This window comes from Mustela lutreola, chromosome 17 (assembly GCF_030435805.1).
Source record: "Mustela lutreola isolate mMusLut2 chromosome 17, mMusLut2.pri, whole genome shotgun sequence".
In the NCBI taxonomy this organism is placed as follows: domain Eukaryota; kingdom Metazoa; phylum Chordata; class Mammalia; order Carnivora; family Mustelidae; genus Mustela; species Mustela lutreola.
In genome coordinates this window covers 242,370-256,185 of record NC_081306.1, presented here as the reverse complement: position 1 = coordinate 256,185, position 13,816 = coordinate 242,370, and the positions used below count along the sequence as shown (strand labels likewise).

General features: G+C 44.7%; 1 protein-coding gene across 5 annotated transcripts in view; it reads left to right on the top strand.

Annotated features, from left to right (window-relative positions):
- ITGAM (integrin subunit alpha M) overlaps positions 1-11,702 on the top strand; it is a 44,372-nt gene extending 32,670 nt beyond the window's left edge. For 2 of the 5 annotated variants that reach the window (XM_059154716.1, XM_059154720.1), the window contains 16 exons: positions 1,278-1,408; positions 1,503-1,666; positions 3,322-3,476; positions 3,573-3,704; positions 3,890-3,963; positions 4,194-4,335; positions 4,430-4,552; positions 6,560-6,639; positions 6,904-6,987; positions 7,329-7,404; positions 7,937-8,044; positions 8,248-8,331; positions 8,485-8,598; positions 8,685-8,786; positions 9,208-9,318; positions 10,036-11,008. In XM_059154716.1, coding sequence (XP_059010699.1) covers positions 1,278-1,408; positions 1,503-1,666; positions 3,322-3,476; positions 3,573-3,704; positions 3,890-3,963; positions 4,194-4,335; positions 4,430-4,552; positions 6,560-6,639; positions 6,904-6,987; positions 7,329-7,404; positions 7,937-8,044; positions 8,248-8,331; positions 8,485-8,598; positions 8,685-8,786; positions 9,208-9,318; positions 10,036-10,107 — 1,752 coding nt within the window. In that variant the 3' untranslated portion in view covers positions 10,108-11,008. Of the gene's footprint in view, positions 1-1,277; positions 1,409-1,502; positions 1,667-3,321; positions 3,477-3,572; positions 3,705-3,889; positions 3,964-4,193; positions 4,336-4,429; positions 4,553-6,559; positions 6,640-6,903; positions 6,988-7,328; positions 7,405-7,936; positions 8,045-8,247; positions 8,332-8,484; positions 8,599-8,684; positions 8,787-9,207; positions 9,319-10,035; positions 11,009-11,148; positions 11,295-11,503 lie in introns of those variants that run through there. The other 3 variants (XM_059154719.1, XM_059154718.1, XM_059154717.1) reach the window with 3 other exon arrangements.
- The last annotated feature ends 2,114 nt before the right edge of the window (positions 11,703-13,816 follow it).

Genomic DNA, 13,816 nt, shown 5'->3' with positions numbered 1-13,816 from the left:
TGCTGCTTCTCTGTGTATCTGGGGTATGAAGGCTCTAGTTTTACTTTATCTTCAAAAAAAGATCGTTCTGTCCTTTTCTGCTGTTCTACTTATCCTATCCTGTTCCACTGTTTGTGTTTTGTCTCGCTTTTTTTCTATGGTTAGGGAGGAGAGTGGTTAGTGCTAGGATAAGTAAGCATGCTGTGGCTTTCCCAGCTACTTAATTTTACATTATGCTTAATTACAAAACAAAACTTCCTCCCAATAGAATACCATAAATTTTTCTCAAAAAACTTCGAGGCATAATGTGCATCCAGTAAACACACCCATCTTAAGTGATGAGTTTTTACGTGTCCGTGAAGGTGCGTAAGCACCGTCTAGACTAAGATTTGGCACATTCCCAGGAACTCATCCTTCCTCATCCTTCGATTCAGTTGAGAAAATCACTTTTTAAAAAACTGAGGTAAAATATACATGACATAAAATTTACCATCTTAAACACTTTTCAGGTGTGCAATTCAGTGGTATTAAATGCATGACAAAAATCACTTTTAAAATTTCCTTTAAATTTATTTGGCTGTTATTTGTAGAGTGTTTTTTTAAAATTTAAATTTAGTTAGTTGACATATACTTCATCACTAGTTCAATGATTCATCAGTTGCACCTTCCACCCAGTGCTCATCACACGCCCTCTTTAATGTTGCACATAGATTAAAGAGTGAAAATTATTCTTAAAGTATCATTATGAAAAATAACAATCACCACACTCACACAGTAACTTCCTCTTTATTTTCTCTTCTCCTGAAACTTCTTGCAGCTCTTTCAGTGATTCTCCATAATTTTCAATGACATGATTTTGTTGCTGCTTCATTATTGTTTTAACATTGACTTCCCATTGTGGGAGGTGAAGACTGACCTTGCTTTCAGAAAGCTTGCCACCTCTGACCTTTTGCCCTCTTGCTCCACTCCTTAGATGAGAATTTTGGTAAGATCAGTATTCAGTGTTTGCATTATCTTGACTATGTGAAAAGATTCAGCTTAGTCAAATAGCATGCTGTGTCATGTCTTTCCTGTAAAACTTTGTTTTTCTTGGAAAACCTGGGTAATTGATAGAAATTTTGGTTGTCATCTCAAGGCTGTGGTCTAAAGCTGAATAATGCCTTAATTTCCTTGAGAAGCTGTAGGAGATGCGACCAAAGTGGAGCCCAGACAATACGTCCTGGGGTCACTCTGGGCAATTGAATCACACACTTTCCTATTCTTTCCCACTCCCTTTCTCTCCCCCTTTCTACCCTCAGAGGATTCAAGGCTCCCAGGTCTCCCCCAGGCTCCAGTATTTTGGTCAGTCACTAAGTGGGGGCCAGGACCTCACAATGGATGGACTGGTAGACCTGGCTATAGGGGCCCAGGGCCATGTGATGCTGCTCAGGTGAGAACTTCTTTTAGAGCACACCCAATATCTTCTCTTTAAGAAATGGCTTTATTGCCTGAAGGCCCCTGATGGCCCTCTGGTGTCCCTATAGATCCCAGCCTGTGCTGCGTCTTGAGGTGACCATGGAGTTCACACCCAAGGAAGTGGCAAGAAATGTGTTTGAATGTCATGAAAAGGTGGAGAAAGGCCAGACTGCTGGAGAGGTCAGAGTTTGCCTCCATGTTCGCAAGAACACACGGGACCGACTAAGAGCAGGTGAGGCTGGGTAGGTAAGTCTGAAAGGGTTAAATGACTAGAGACATTGATGGGTGGACCACTCCAGTCCTCCCAGCCTTCTGTCAGTTTAGAGCAAACTTCCAGACAGGTTTTGGCAGGCTTTTATAAGCTTGGCTGGAGTGACAAGGCACTTCTCTGGCTGGGTGGAGAGCCCCAGCAAACCCCACCAAAAAGTGAGTATGCAGTACTCCCTTACTCTCTCAGTTCTCCAGAGAAGCAATGGCCCCACACCTGTGAACTAACCAGGATTTTTTTCAAGCTCAAGAGATGACTCATTTAAATGGGAGTTTGGGTTGATGAAGCTAGACACAAATTCACAAAACATTCAAACATGCATTTTTTCACAACTGACTTGACTTTCTCTTTATCTCTATTCTGAAAAAGTAGCACTGTGCTTGGTATGGAGGAATTGTAACGGTGGTACTAGGGAGAAATGGGAAGGAAATAAAATTAGGTTTCTAGCAGTAATCTTACAGGGCTGAGGAGATAGCAGTCAGTTTCGGGCAGCCAGCATGGCAAGACACTGAGAGCAAAATGTTGGAGAGTAGAGAATTGCATAGAAGTGCAGTATGAATTCCTCTCAAGTCATTGGCTGAATTCTTAAGCCATGTATGTCTAGGTCAGGACTCTAAGAAACTCAGTAGAAGATAGCAGCTAAGGAGTTGAGTAGAAGTTGAACTCTCCAGTGCTGAGGAGACAGAAATGTGAGAGAGAGATTGGTAAGCAACTTGGTCTTTCTATTGGAACAATGTCTATTCAGACCAGCAACCAAGAGAAACAGTAGATAATAGAAATAGACTGATAGGTGATTCAGGAATTAGTTATTAGGAATTTAAAAATAACTACAGTGAATATCTTCAAGAAAAAAGAGGAAGTGGTGAAGTTTAGAAAAGACCTGGAATTCATAAAATAGATTAAAATGGAAATATAGCACTGAAAAATACAGAGACTGAAATTAAGAGCTCAATAAATACATTTAATAGGTTAGAAGCAGTATAGAGAATTGGTGAACTGGAAAATAAATCAACTGAAAATATTTCAATTAACACACGGAGAGAAAAAAGGATGAAAAATACCGAGAGAAATCACAAGGCATATGGAACACAGTGAAAATTTAATAAATATATAATTGGAATTCCAAACAGAAGAAAGAGAGAGAATAAGAAGCAACAAAATAGTGGTAACACATTTTCTAAAACTATGAAAGACATCAAGATTCTCTGCCAAATCAAAGAAGGATAAATATACAGGAAACCATACCATAGTATATGATACCAATGTATAAGATATTATAGATTGTACCATACCAAAGCACAAACTTCTGAAGACCAAAGTAAAGAAAAAAGTTGAGACTTTCCAGGAAAATATACTTAATATTTTAGGATGTAACAGAATAACTGCCATTTATTGAGCACTTGCTATGTAGCAGGCATTGTGCTAAATGCTTTATGGACACTATTTCATTTAATTTTCACCATGAAGAAGGTACAATTATTATTCTCAAATTAAAAATAAGGAATGGAGATTCAAAGAGGTCATATATGGTTGGAGAGCAATAGATATGAACCTCAAACACATGCTTGTTTGACTCCAAAGCTGGCCTCCTCACCACCATGCTGCCCTGCCCCCCTCAGGAGAGATCCAGAGCATCGTTACATATGACCTGGCTCTGGACCCAAGTCTCCCACATCCCCGAGTTGTCTTTGATGAGACAAAGAACAGCACACGCAGACAGACAAGGATTTTGACGCTGAATCAAGAATGTGAAAGCCTAAAGCTACTGTTAGTGGTGAGCAAGAGATGGCCACACTTCTGGGTCCTTCAAGCATGGGGTGGGCTTGGGAAGCTGAGGAAGGCAGACTCTTAAACCCCTGTTATCTCTCAGTATTGTGTAGAGGACTCAGTGACCCCCATCATCCTGCACTTCAACTTCTCTCTGGTGGGGAAGCCTTTGCCCTCATTCAAGAACCTCCAGCCATTGCTGGCTGTGGATGCTCAGAGACACTTCACAGCTTTGGTGAGTCCTCAACTTGTGGTCCTGCAGGAGCATGGAAGGGACCAGAGGCCAAGATCACTGAAGCACATTTTATTTCATTTCACGTAATTTTATTTCAATAATTGGTTTTATTGTTTCATTTCACATCATTTCATTCTTTCCTTCCATCATATTCTCTCTCTCTCTCTCTCTTTTTTTTTTGGTAGTTTCCCTTTGAGCAGAATTGTGGCAGTGACGGCATCTGCCATGATGACCTCAGCATCACCTTCACTTTTATGGGGTGAGTTTCTTTTCCTCACTGCTACCTGCAAATCTGCACCACAACCTGGTGCTTTGTTCTTCTCCAGGCCTGTAAGGGAGCCTGGCACAGAGCAGCTGCTTCAGAGGTGTTTGTGTGGCTGCCCCATCCCCTGTCTTCTCTCTCCAAGCATCTGTGCCTCCTTCCCACCAGGGCAGACTTGCCACATGGAAGCCCTCAGCATCTCATGGCCTGGCTTATTCTTCCCACAGCCTGGATGCGCTGGTGGTGGGTGGTCTCCGAGACGTCAACGTGACACTGACTGTGAGAAACCAGGGTGAGGACTCCTACAGAACTCAGGTCACCATCTTCTACCCACCTGGCTTGTCCTATCGGAGGGTGTCGTTGGCCCAGGTAACCAAATCCTTGTCAGGCTCTGTTTGACTTTTTCTCCCTGTCTCTCCAGTGGGTGCTTGACATCGCTACCTCTGTCTCCCTTGCCTTCCAGAAGCAGCTCTCATGGAGACGCTGGCGCCTGATTTGTGAGTCTGAGGACTCCACCAATGGGCCTGAAGGCTTGAAGAACAGCAGCTGCGGTATAAACCACCCCATCTTCCCAAACTCCTCAGAGGTCAGGCTGCTGTCCTCCTGTCTTTTTCTCTTTTGTTTTCTCCTGAATTCTTCTCTCTCTCTTCTTGGCTCTTATTTTGAAAGATAGTTTTATTGAGATATAATTGAATTCACCCATTTCAGGCACACAGTTCAATGGCTTTTAGTTAATACAGAGTTAATACATTCATCGCCATGATCGATTTTAGAATTTTTTTTTACCTCAAGAAAATACCCTGCTCTCCTTAGCCATAAGCTCCAGTCCTGTCATTTCTCCAAGCTCTAGGCAGCCAGTAATTTGTTTTCTGCGTCTAGATTCACCTATCCTGGACATTTCGTGTAAATGGGTTTATACAGTATGTGGCCATGTTTTCAAGGATCATCCATGTTTGCCGCATGTATCAATACTTCATTTCTTCTTACTGCTGGATAGCAGTCTGATATATGGATGCACCACATTTTTAAAAATTTCTTTTCAGCGTAACAGTATTCATTGTTTATGCACCACACCCAGTGCTCCGTGCAATCCGTGCCCTCTATAATACCCACCACCTGGCTCCCCCAACCTCCCACCCCCCACCCCTTCAAAACCCTCAGGTTGTTTTTCAGAGTCCATAGTCTCTCATGGTTCACCTCCCCTTCCAGTTTCCCCCAACTCCCTTCTCCTCGCTAACTCCCCATGTCCTCCGTGCTATTTGTTATGCTCCACAAATAAGTGAAACCCTATGATAATTGACTCTCTCTGCTTGACTTATTTCACTCAGCATAATCTCTTCCAGTCCTGTCCATGTTGCTAGAAAATTGGGTATTCATCCTTCCTGATGGAGGCATAATACTCCATAGTGTATATGGATGCACCACATTTTAAAAATTAACATGTACTGTATTATTTGTTTCAGGGGTACAGGTCTGTGAATCAGCAGTCTTACACAATTCACAGCACTCACCATCGCACAGACCCTCCCCAGTGTCCATCACCCAGCCGCCCTATCCCTCCCCGCTGCCAGCAGCCCTCAGTTTGTTTCCTGAGATTAAGAATCTTTTAGGTTTTCTCCCTTCCTGGTCCATCTTGTTTCACTTTTCCCTCCCTTCCCCCCACGAACCCCCACTCCTGCCTCTCAAATTCCTCATATCAGAGAGATCATATGATGATTGTCTTTCTCTGATTGACTTATTTTGCTTAGCATAATACCCTCTAGTTCCAACCATGTCATTGAAAAAGGCAAGATTTCATTTTTTCCCCAAGCGATTTGTTTTTCTTTTTTTTCTTTAATTTTTAAAATTTTAAAAATATACATGTATATATGCATACATGAGTATATATGTAAATACATGTATATACATATGTATATATACATATACAGATACATACATGAATAATATATTTATATATGTAAATACACCTATTCATATATGTATAGATACATATATATGAATACTATGCAGCCATCAAAAAATGAAATCATGGAGGACATGGGGAGTTAGAGAGGAGAAGGGAGTTGGGGTAAGTTGGAAGGGGAGGTGAATCATGAGAGACTGTGGACTCTGAAAAACAATCTGAGGAGTTTGAAGGGGCGGGGGTGGGAGGTTGGGGGAACCAGGTGGTGGGTATTATAGAGGGCACGGATTGCATGGAGCACTGGGTGTGGTGAAAAAATAATGAATACTGTTATGCTGAAAATAAATAAAAAAATGAAATCTTTCTGGAATATCTATCTATCTATAGATATATATATGGACATATATATGAATGGATACATATGGATATATATATATCTATATATATGTGTGCGTATATATATATATATCCATATCTTTTTTTATCCATTCATCTGTTGATAGACATCTAGGTTCTTTCCATAGTTTGGCTACTGTGGACATTGCTGTTACAAACATGAATCTTTAGGGTAAATACCCAGTAGTGCAATTGCTGGGCGATGCACCACATTTTATTATTCATTCTTTAGTTGATAGACATTTGGGTTGTTTCTTCTAGTCTTTTCACTGTCTCTCTTTTCTCTAACTCCAGGTCACTTTTACTATCACATTTGGCGTGGAATCTGATGCTTCCTTGGGAAACAGACTACTCCTCAAGGCCAATGTGACCAGGTGTGCTGAGTCAGCTTCCCCACTTTGAGGTCCCAAACCCCTCCCCAGTGTGGACCACTGCCCTCTCTCCCCACTGGTTCTCCCTTCAGCTCATTCATTCACTCATTCGTTCAGTAAATACCAGCTGAGCGCTCACCATGCACTAGGCTCTGTACTCAGTGCTGCTGGTGCGACAGCATGGATAAGACGTGTGTGGTTCCTGCCCTTACAGAGATTATAAATTTGTGAAAAAGATATACAAGAAAGCTCTCTGTTTCCCTTCAGTGAGAACAACACGACTAGGACCAACAAAACTGAATTCCAGCTGGAGCTGCCTGTGAAATACACTGTCTTCGTGGTAGTCACCAGGTGCTGGCTTCTAGGGCTTTAGCCCTGCCTTTACCACTGGGCCAAACATGGCCCATTGTGTATTTGTGTGTGCGTGTGTGCGTGTGTGTGTGTGTGTGTCTAGCATCTGTGAGCATGGGTGTGTATTTGTGCATGTGGGTGTGCATGTGTCTGCATGGCCCAAGCTAGTACATTCTGTGTGTCTGACGTGTCTGGCCCCCTATACACCATCCCACTGGCACTGTCTCAGGGCAGCCTTACCCTTATGTCTGTTTATTCCCTAACACACTTAGCCCAAGACCTCCTCTTAGGACACATGTGAAGTCCCGACACCTCCTTTACTTTCTTCTTTCTCCCCTCAGCCATGAGGTCTCCACTAAATATCTCAGCTTCACAGCTGCAGAGAAGACCAGCCGCATTATAGAGCACAAGTATGAGGTGGGTAGCTGAGAAGGAAGCCAGGGAGGGAAATCAATGGGATGGCGTGATAATGGGAAATAATGACGGAGGCACGCATCAGATGCTTACTACGTGCTGGGCTCTGTTGCAGGCTCACTTTCATTCTGTGCACACCCAGGACTGCGTGCGCATGTGTACACACACACACACACACACACACACACACACACACCTCATTTTATCATTACAATGATTCTTTGAATCAGGGACTGTCATTATCTCCAGTTCGTAGATGGAACAAATGAGGCTCAGAGAGGTTAACAGAACACAGCCATGGTCTCACCGCTAGTAGTGGAAGAGCCACTACTTAGTACCAGCCTGTCTGGCTTTCAAATGTGTGTTTAACCCCTACCGTCTTCTGACTCCCAGAAAGCATCAGGAGGCAGGCTGCTCGGGACTGCGAGGCCTTATTAGGTGTACGGGGTGTCAGGAGTCGGGAGGCCGACTCTGGGTGCTGGTGGGAGCAGAAAGGCAGAGTGCTGATATCCACCGCCCTCCTCCCACTGTGCAGTTCAACAACTTGGGGCAAAGGAGCCTCCCCATCAGCGTGGTCTTCTGGGTGCCTACCAAGCTGAACCAGGTCACTGTCTGGGACAACCCTCAAGTCACCTTTTCCAAGGTAAGTCTAGCTGGGCTTGAGGAGTGACCCAACTCCTACCACCACAGCCCTGGTCTTTCCTAAAATCTCTGGGTTTTTTTGGTTGTTGTTGGATTTTGGAGCCATTTTGACCCTCTCCTGGACCTTGGCCATTTCAGTCTCCTTGATGGTGGACCCATGAGCCCTCATTTTCTGTCCTTCTCACAGTGTCTCTCTTTCCTTAGAACCTTTCCAGCGCTTGCCACAGCAAGGAGTGGGAACCCCCTCTTTCTGATTTCCTGGTGGAGCTTAAGAAGACTCCAGTTGTGGTGAGAATAACCCTAACCCAGCTTTAGGGACACGTGCAGACTCAGCACTGTTCCTTTATTAGTGCTGAGTACCACCTGCCAACAGTGTGGACTGGGTGCATGGATATTTTCTGTATCCAGCTTAGTCATTCCTGCCCTCTGCTCTCTCCCCAGAACTGTTCCATCGCTGTCTGCCAGAGAATCCAGTGTGACATCCTGACCTTTGGCATCCAGGAAAAGCTCAATATCACCCTCCAAGGCAACCTCTCATTTGACTGGTATATCAAGGTATGTGAGGGCCAAGGCTCAGCTGGGCACAGACAGGATACTCCAGGGGGCCCACAGGTCCAACGTCCATCCTTTCTCTCCCATAGACTTCAACACACTACCTTCAGGTTGTGAGCACAGCAGAGGTCTTGTTTAATGATTCGGAGTTTGCCATGCTTCCAGGACAGGAGGCATTTCTGAGGGCTCAGGTATTTTCCTCTGACCCAGAGGGACTATGGGAGGCAGGAGGGGAGGCTGGGCTTGGGGCAATCTCTAGGTAAAGCGATAGAGTGAGACAAGGGAGGAGGAGTGTGGGGGCGCCCGGGCGGCTCAGTGGGTTGAGCCTCTGCCTTCGGCTCGGGTCATGATCCCAGGGTCCTGGGATGGAGCCCCACATCGGGCTCTCTGCTCGGCAGAAACCTGCTTCCTCCTCTCTCTCTGCCTGCTGCGCTGTTTACTTGTGACGTCTCTCTCTCTCTGTCAAATAAAGAAATAAAATCTTTAAAAAAAAAAGGAGGAGTGAGGGTCCAGGGAGGGGCTAGTCATTGGGTTCAGGGAGTGCACAAGTTCTGACGGGGGAACCCCTAGAAATCTGAAGTTCATCATTACCCCTCTCTCCCTCTGCCACAGACAGAAACCAAAGTGGAGCCAACTGAAGTGCACAACCCTTTACCACTTATAGTGGGCAGTTCAGTGGGGGGGTTCGTGCTTCTGGCCCTCATCACCGCTGGACTGTACAAGGTATCCCCTTTTCCTGTCTGCTTCCCTCTCCCGCACTGCTTCTTACTCAGCAGCTCGTTACTGGCTTTGACTCCCACCACGTCACAGAGTCTGTTTCTTCAGCTATAAAATGAGTGTCAGTACCATTTTGTGAAGGTAATTGGGTATTAACCCAATATACGTAGTACACTTAGAATGGTCCCTGGTATAGAATGACCACTATAAAGGTATTGATTTTGAGGAAGTGGTGATGCGACATGGGGGCTTAAGTGGGTAGGAGAAGAATCAATGAAACAAGATGGGACTGGGAGGGAGACAAACCATAAGTGACTCTTAATCTCACTAAACAAACTGAGGGCTGCTGGGGGGAGGGGGGTTGGGAGAAGGGGGTGGGGTTATGGACATTGGGGAGGGTATGTGCTTTGGTGAGTGCTGTGAAGTGTGTAAACCTGGTGATTCACAGACCTGTACCCCTGGGGATAAAAATACATGTTTATAAAAAATTTAAAAAAAAAAAAGGTATGAATTTCCCCTTCTCCTTCTGTATTTTATTTCTTTTCTATCTTTCCTGTCTCTAGCGTTAATGCCTCTCTTTCCCTGCCCCATTTCCCCCAGGTCTTTAGAGTCTGCCACATTTTTCTTTGTGCCTCCTGATCTCTGTCCCCCTCCTGGTTTGCATGGCCTTCACCACTTCCCTGGCTTTGCTGGTCATTACTCCCTTTGTCTCTGCCTCCACAGCTTGGCTTCTTCAAGCGGCAGTACAAGGACATGATGAGTGAAGCTGGTCCCAGTGCTGCCCAGGCCCAGTAGCAGCTCCTTCCCCATCGAGTGGCCTCTCCTGCAAGAAGTAAGACATTGGTTAGACCTACAGTGCAGGTCCTCAGGCTGTTGGACAGATTCATGTATTAGGGGAGTGGGGTGGTAGCAACTCATTCAGGAAAGAACAGCTTGGACTTCCATTCATGTGTGTCTATGTTTGTTCAAGTGTGTGTACAAGCATATGCATGAGTTGTATGCATGACTCCGATGTCTCTTGGAAGGGGATGAGTGCTTTCAGTACAACCTCTCAGGAAGAAGGGAATTGCTTGAGATTCCTTACATGTGGGTGAAGGGACCATTGGACCTTCCTTCTGACAGAGGTGATGGCAGCTTTTGTGGGTGAACATAAAGGGAAATGCAACAGATTCTCTTCAGGAAGAGAGACCTCCTTTCATCGGCAAGGACATAGAGCTGCGGGAGCCTGTTCAGTTGGGTGGAGACCACACTGGAAGAATCATGGTGGAGTCAGGGTCTGGTCAGCCACCAGGAGCCTGTCCACCCATTCCACACTTGAGCTATATAAGGTCCAAGGAGCAGCAGTGGTGCACCTCCCTTTATCTATGCATTTACTTACTATTTTAATGTTATTTTTATTTTTTGGATAGATAAACCCATCTGTTAAAAAAATCAAAAGATGTGCAAGCATTTGTGGTGAAGTTTTCCTTCATTCTGGTCCCCACAGCCTTTCAGGTCCCTCCTAAGGGGCTGTCAAGGTTGTGTGTATTTTGGGGTCTCCTTCACAAAGATTCTAGGCATATGCAAACACATACACAAATACAAGCTTTTTACACAAATTATAACATGTTATTTATACTGTTCTGCATCTTGCTTTATTCATTAATATAGCTCAGATGTTTTATATCGATACATAAAGCATTTTTTCATTCTTTTATACAGCTGCATAGTGTCCCTTTGTGTGGGTGGGTCATAATGTATTTAACCGGTTTCTTTTTGATATTCCCAACCTCTAGCAAATAAAAACATGGTGAATTAATAAATTGAATGTTACTTTTGCATATGTATAATTTATAGGTTATGTTCTCAGAAGTTTGAGTTCTCCCAGAAGTAAACCCAAGATAATAATTTGAGTGACACTGAAAAACAACCTGAGAGTTTTGAAGGGGTAGGTGGTGGGAGGTTGGGGGAACCAGGTGGTGGGTATTGGGGAGGGCACGGATTGCATGGAGCACTCAGTGTGGTGCAAAAACAACGAATACTGTTACTCTGAAAAGAAATAAAAAAATGTAAAAAAAAAAAAAAGAAATTAAAAAAAAAAAAAAAAGAATTTGAGTGAAAGAAGTTTATTTAAGAGTGTCCCTAAGAGATAGGGAAGGATGTGAGCTGGGAAGGAAGTATATTTAAGAGACACCACCGTGTATCCCTGCAGAGTCACCTCATTGGGAGTTCTGGGAGACAGTAGAATGCAAACCTCAGCATTGTTCCACTTGAAGACAGAAGGAACTGGAGTATGTCTATGGTTGGCCCTTGAACAATGCTGGGATTAGGGGCACTGATCCCTCATGCCATTGGAAATCCATGTATTTGACTCCCCAAGAACCTAATTACTAAGCCTTACTGATAACATAAACAGACACCTAATTTGCATATTGTGTGTATTATGTATTCTTATAGTAAAACTCAAGAAAAGAAAATGTCATTAAGAAAATCATAAGGATAGGGGCACCTGGGTGGCTCAGTGGGTTAAGCCTTTGCCTTCGGCTCAGGTCATGATCTCAGGGTCCTGGGATTGAGCCCTGCATGGGGCTCTCTGCTCAGCAGGGAGCCTGCTTCCCCTTCTCTACTTGCCTGTCTCTCAGCCTACTTGTGGTCTCTCTCATTCAGTCAAATAAATAAATAAAATCTTAAAAAAAAAGAAAATCATAAGGAGAGAGGGGTCAAGATGGCAGAGAAGTAGGAGGCACTGTTTCAACCGGTCCCCTAAAGTGAGCTGAATATCTACCAAAGCACTCTGATCACCCATGAAATCAGCCTGAGATTAGAATTATACACTTCTGGATCTCTATGGGGGCAGAAGACTCCAGTGGACAGATAAAGCAGAGTGGGAATATCGGACTGATATCGGAAGATAAACAAAAGGGGGAGGGAGCCACCAGAAGCAACCCATTGGAAAGTAATACCCAATACAAGAATGCTGTGTGATTGGGGACCAGCATTAACTTGGAGTCTGGTTAAAAGCACTCAAAAAGAACAAAAGATCTTAAGGGGAAGTTGGTGGAATTGGGCGGTTAGGGACATGGCTTAAGCCCACAGACCCAGGATGGCCACCGCTGGTGCCGTTCCAGAATGAGTGCGGCAAAGAAGCCAGGCCTTGGTCTCTGAGCTGCTGGTGCCCATGAGAGCATCCGGGTGGCGGCGCGCATGACGGAGTCTGGTGTGGACGCCAGCTGGTGTTCTCTAGATCCACAGCTTCTTGCATTCTGCACTCATGCAGTGTGACTGGGGTCTGAGTCACACTCCACACCCTCCCCTGAGAGAGGTCTGTGCAGGCATTAGTGGGTGTTCTCTAGGACCGGTGAGAGTCTTAACACTCCCAGCATGAAAATCTCAGTGTGCTGTCTCCGGTTGGGACCTCTCCAGTGGTCTGGACCTGCCCAGACAGCCATGGCAGAGGCAGCCACTGGAAGCCAGCTCTCTGGACTAGTTAGTACTTCTCATGGTTTTGGTAGCACCAGGGTAGAAGCAGGAGCTCCTGTGACCCCTGAGACTGGGCTGGGGTTGTGCTCTGCCAGTGGGAGGTGGCAGAGGGGGAATTTATGTGCTCTGGAGCACCCAGAGGGGAACAGACTGAGGCTTATGTGCTCTGGAGCACCCAGAGGGGAACAGACTGAGGCTTCTCTGTAAGACAGAGGTCTCAGCAAACTGCAGTTTGCTTTTGTCTAAACCTCCAAAGAATCACCAAAAGCCACCAAGGGAGGAAAAAGAAAAACAAACAAAACAAAACAAACCAAAAAACCCTCCAGAGAACAAAAGCCTGAAAAACCGGTTTCCTCAGAGCCCAGCCCCTTGATAGGGGGAGGACTCAACTCCAGCAAGACTGCTTGAAAAAACCACGTGGCATCGATGATCTGTCTATTTCTGAGAGAAGCGTGTTAGGATCTCCAACGATTAGTGTATTCATATCCATATGACTCTCTATCTTGATTAACAGTTTTCTTATGTAATTGGCTGCTCCCATATTGGGGGCATAGATATTTACAATTGTTAGATCATCTTGGTGGATAGTCCCTTTAAGAATGATGTAGTAGTGTCCTTCTGGATCTCTGACTACAGTCTTTAGTTTAAAATCTAATTTGTCTGATATGAGAATCGCTATCCTGAAATGCCAATAGAGTATTACCCCCACCTTAAAAGACCACCAGAGACGTGAGTCAAAGCCAATCAGCAAGGGTTGTTTATTGCAGGTTCGAACCTGGACCTCTGCGCCGCTCGTTGCCGATAACGCCGAGAGGTCCCGAGCTGGGTTCGTGCAGGGTTTTTATAGACAGGTACAAACAAGTTTTGGGTGGGGCTGAGCTGATTGATTGACAGTTTGAACAGGCATACTTGGCGTCAGTGAATTGGGTCAGGGGACCCGCGTGCGAAAGCAGACAAAGCAATCTTACAGAAGCAGAACTGGCCGGTTAGCCCACGTATGCGGAAAAAAGCACTATCAGGATATTGAAGGCCTGGTTACTATCAA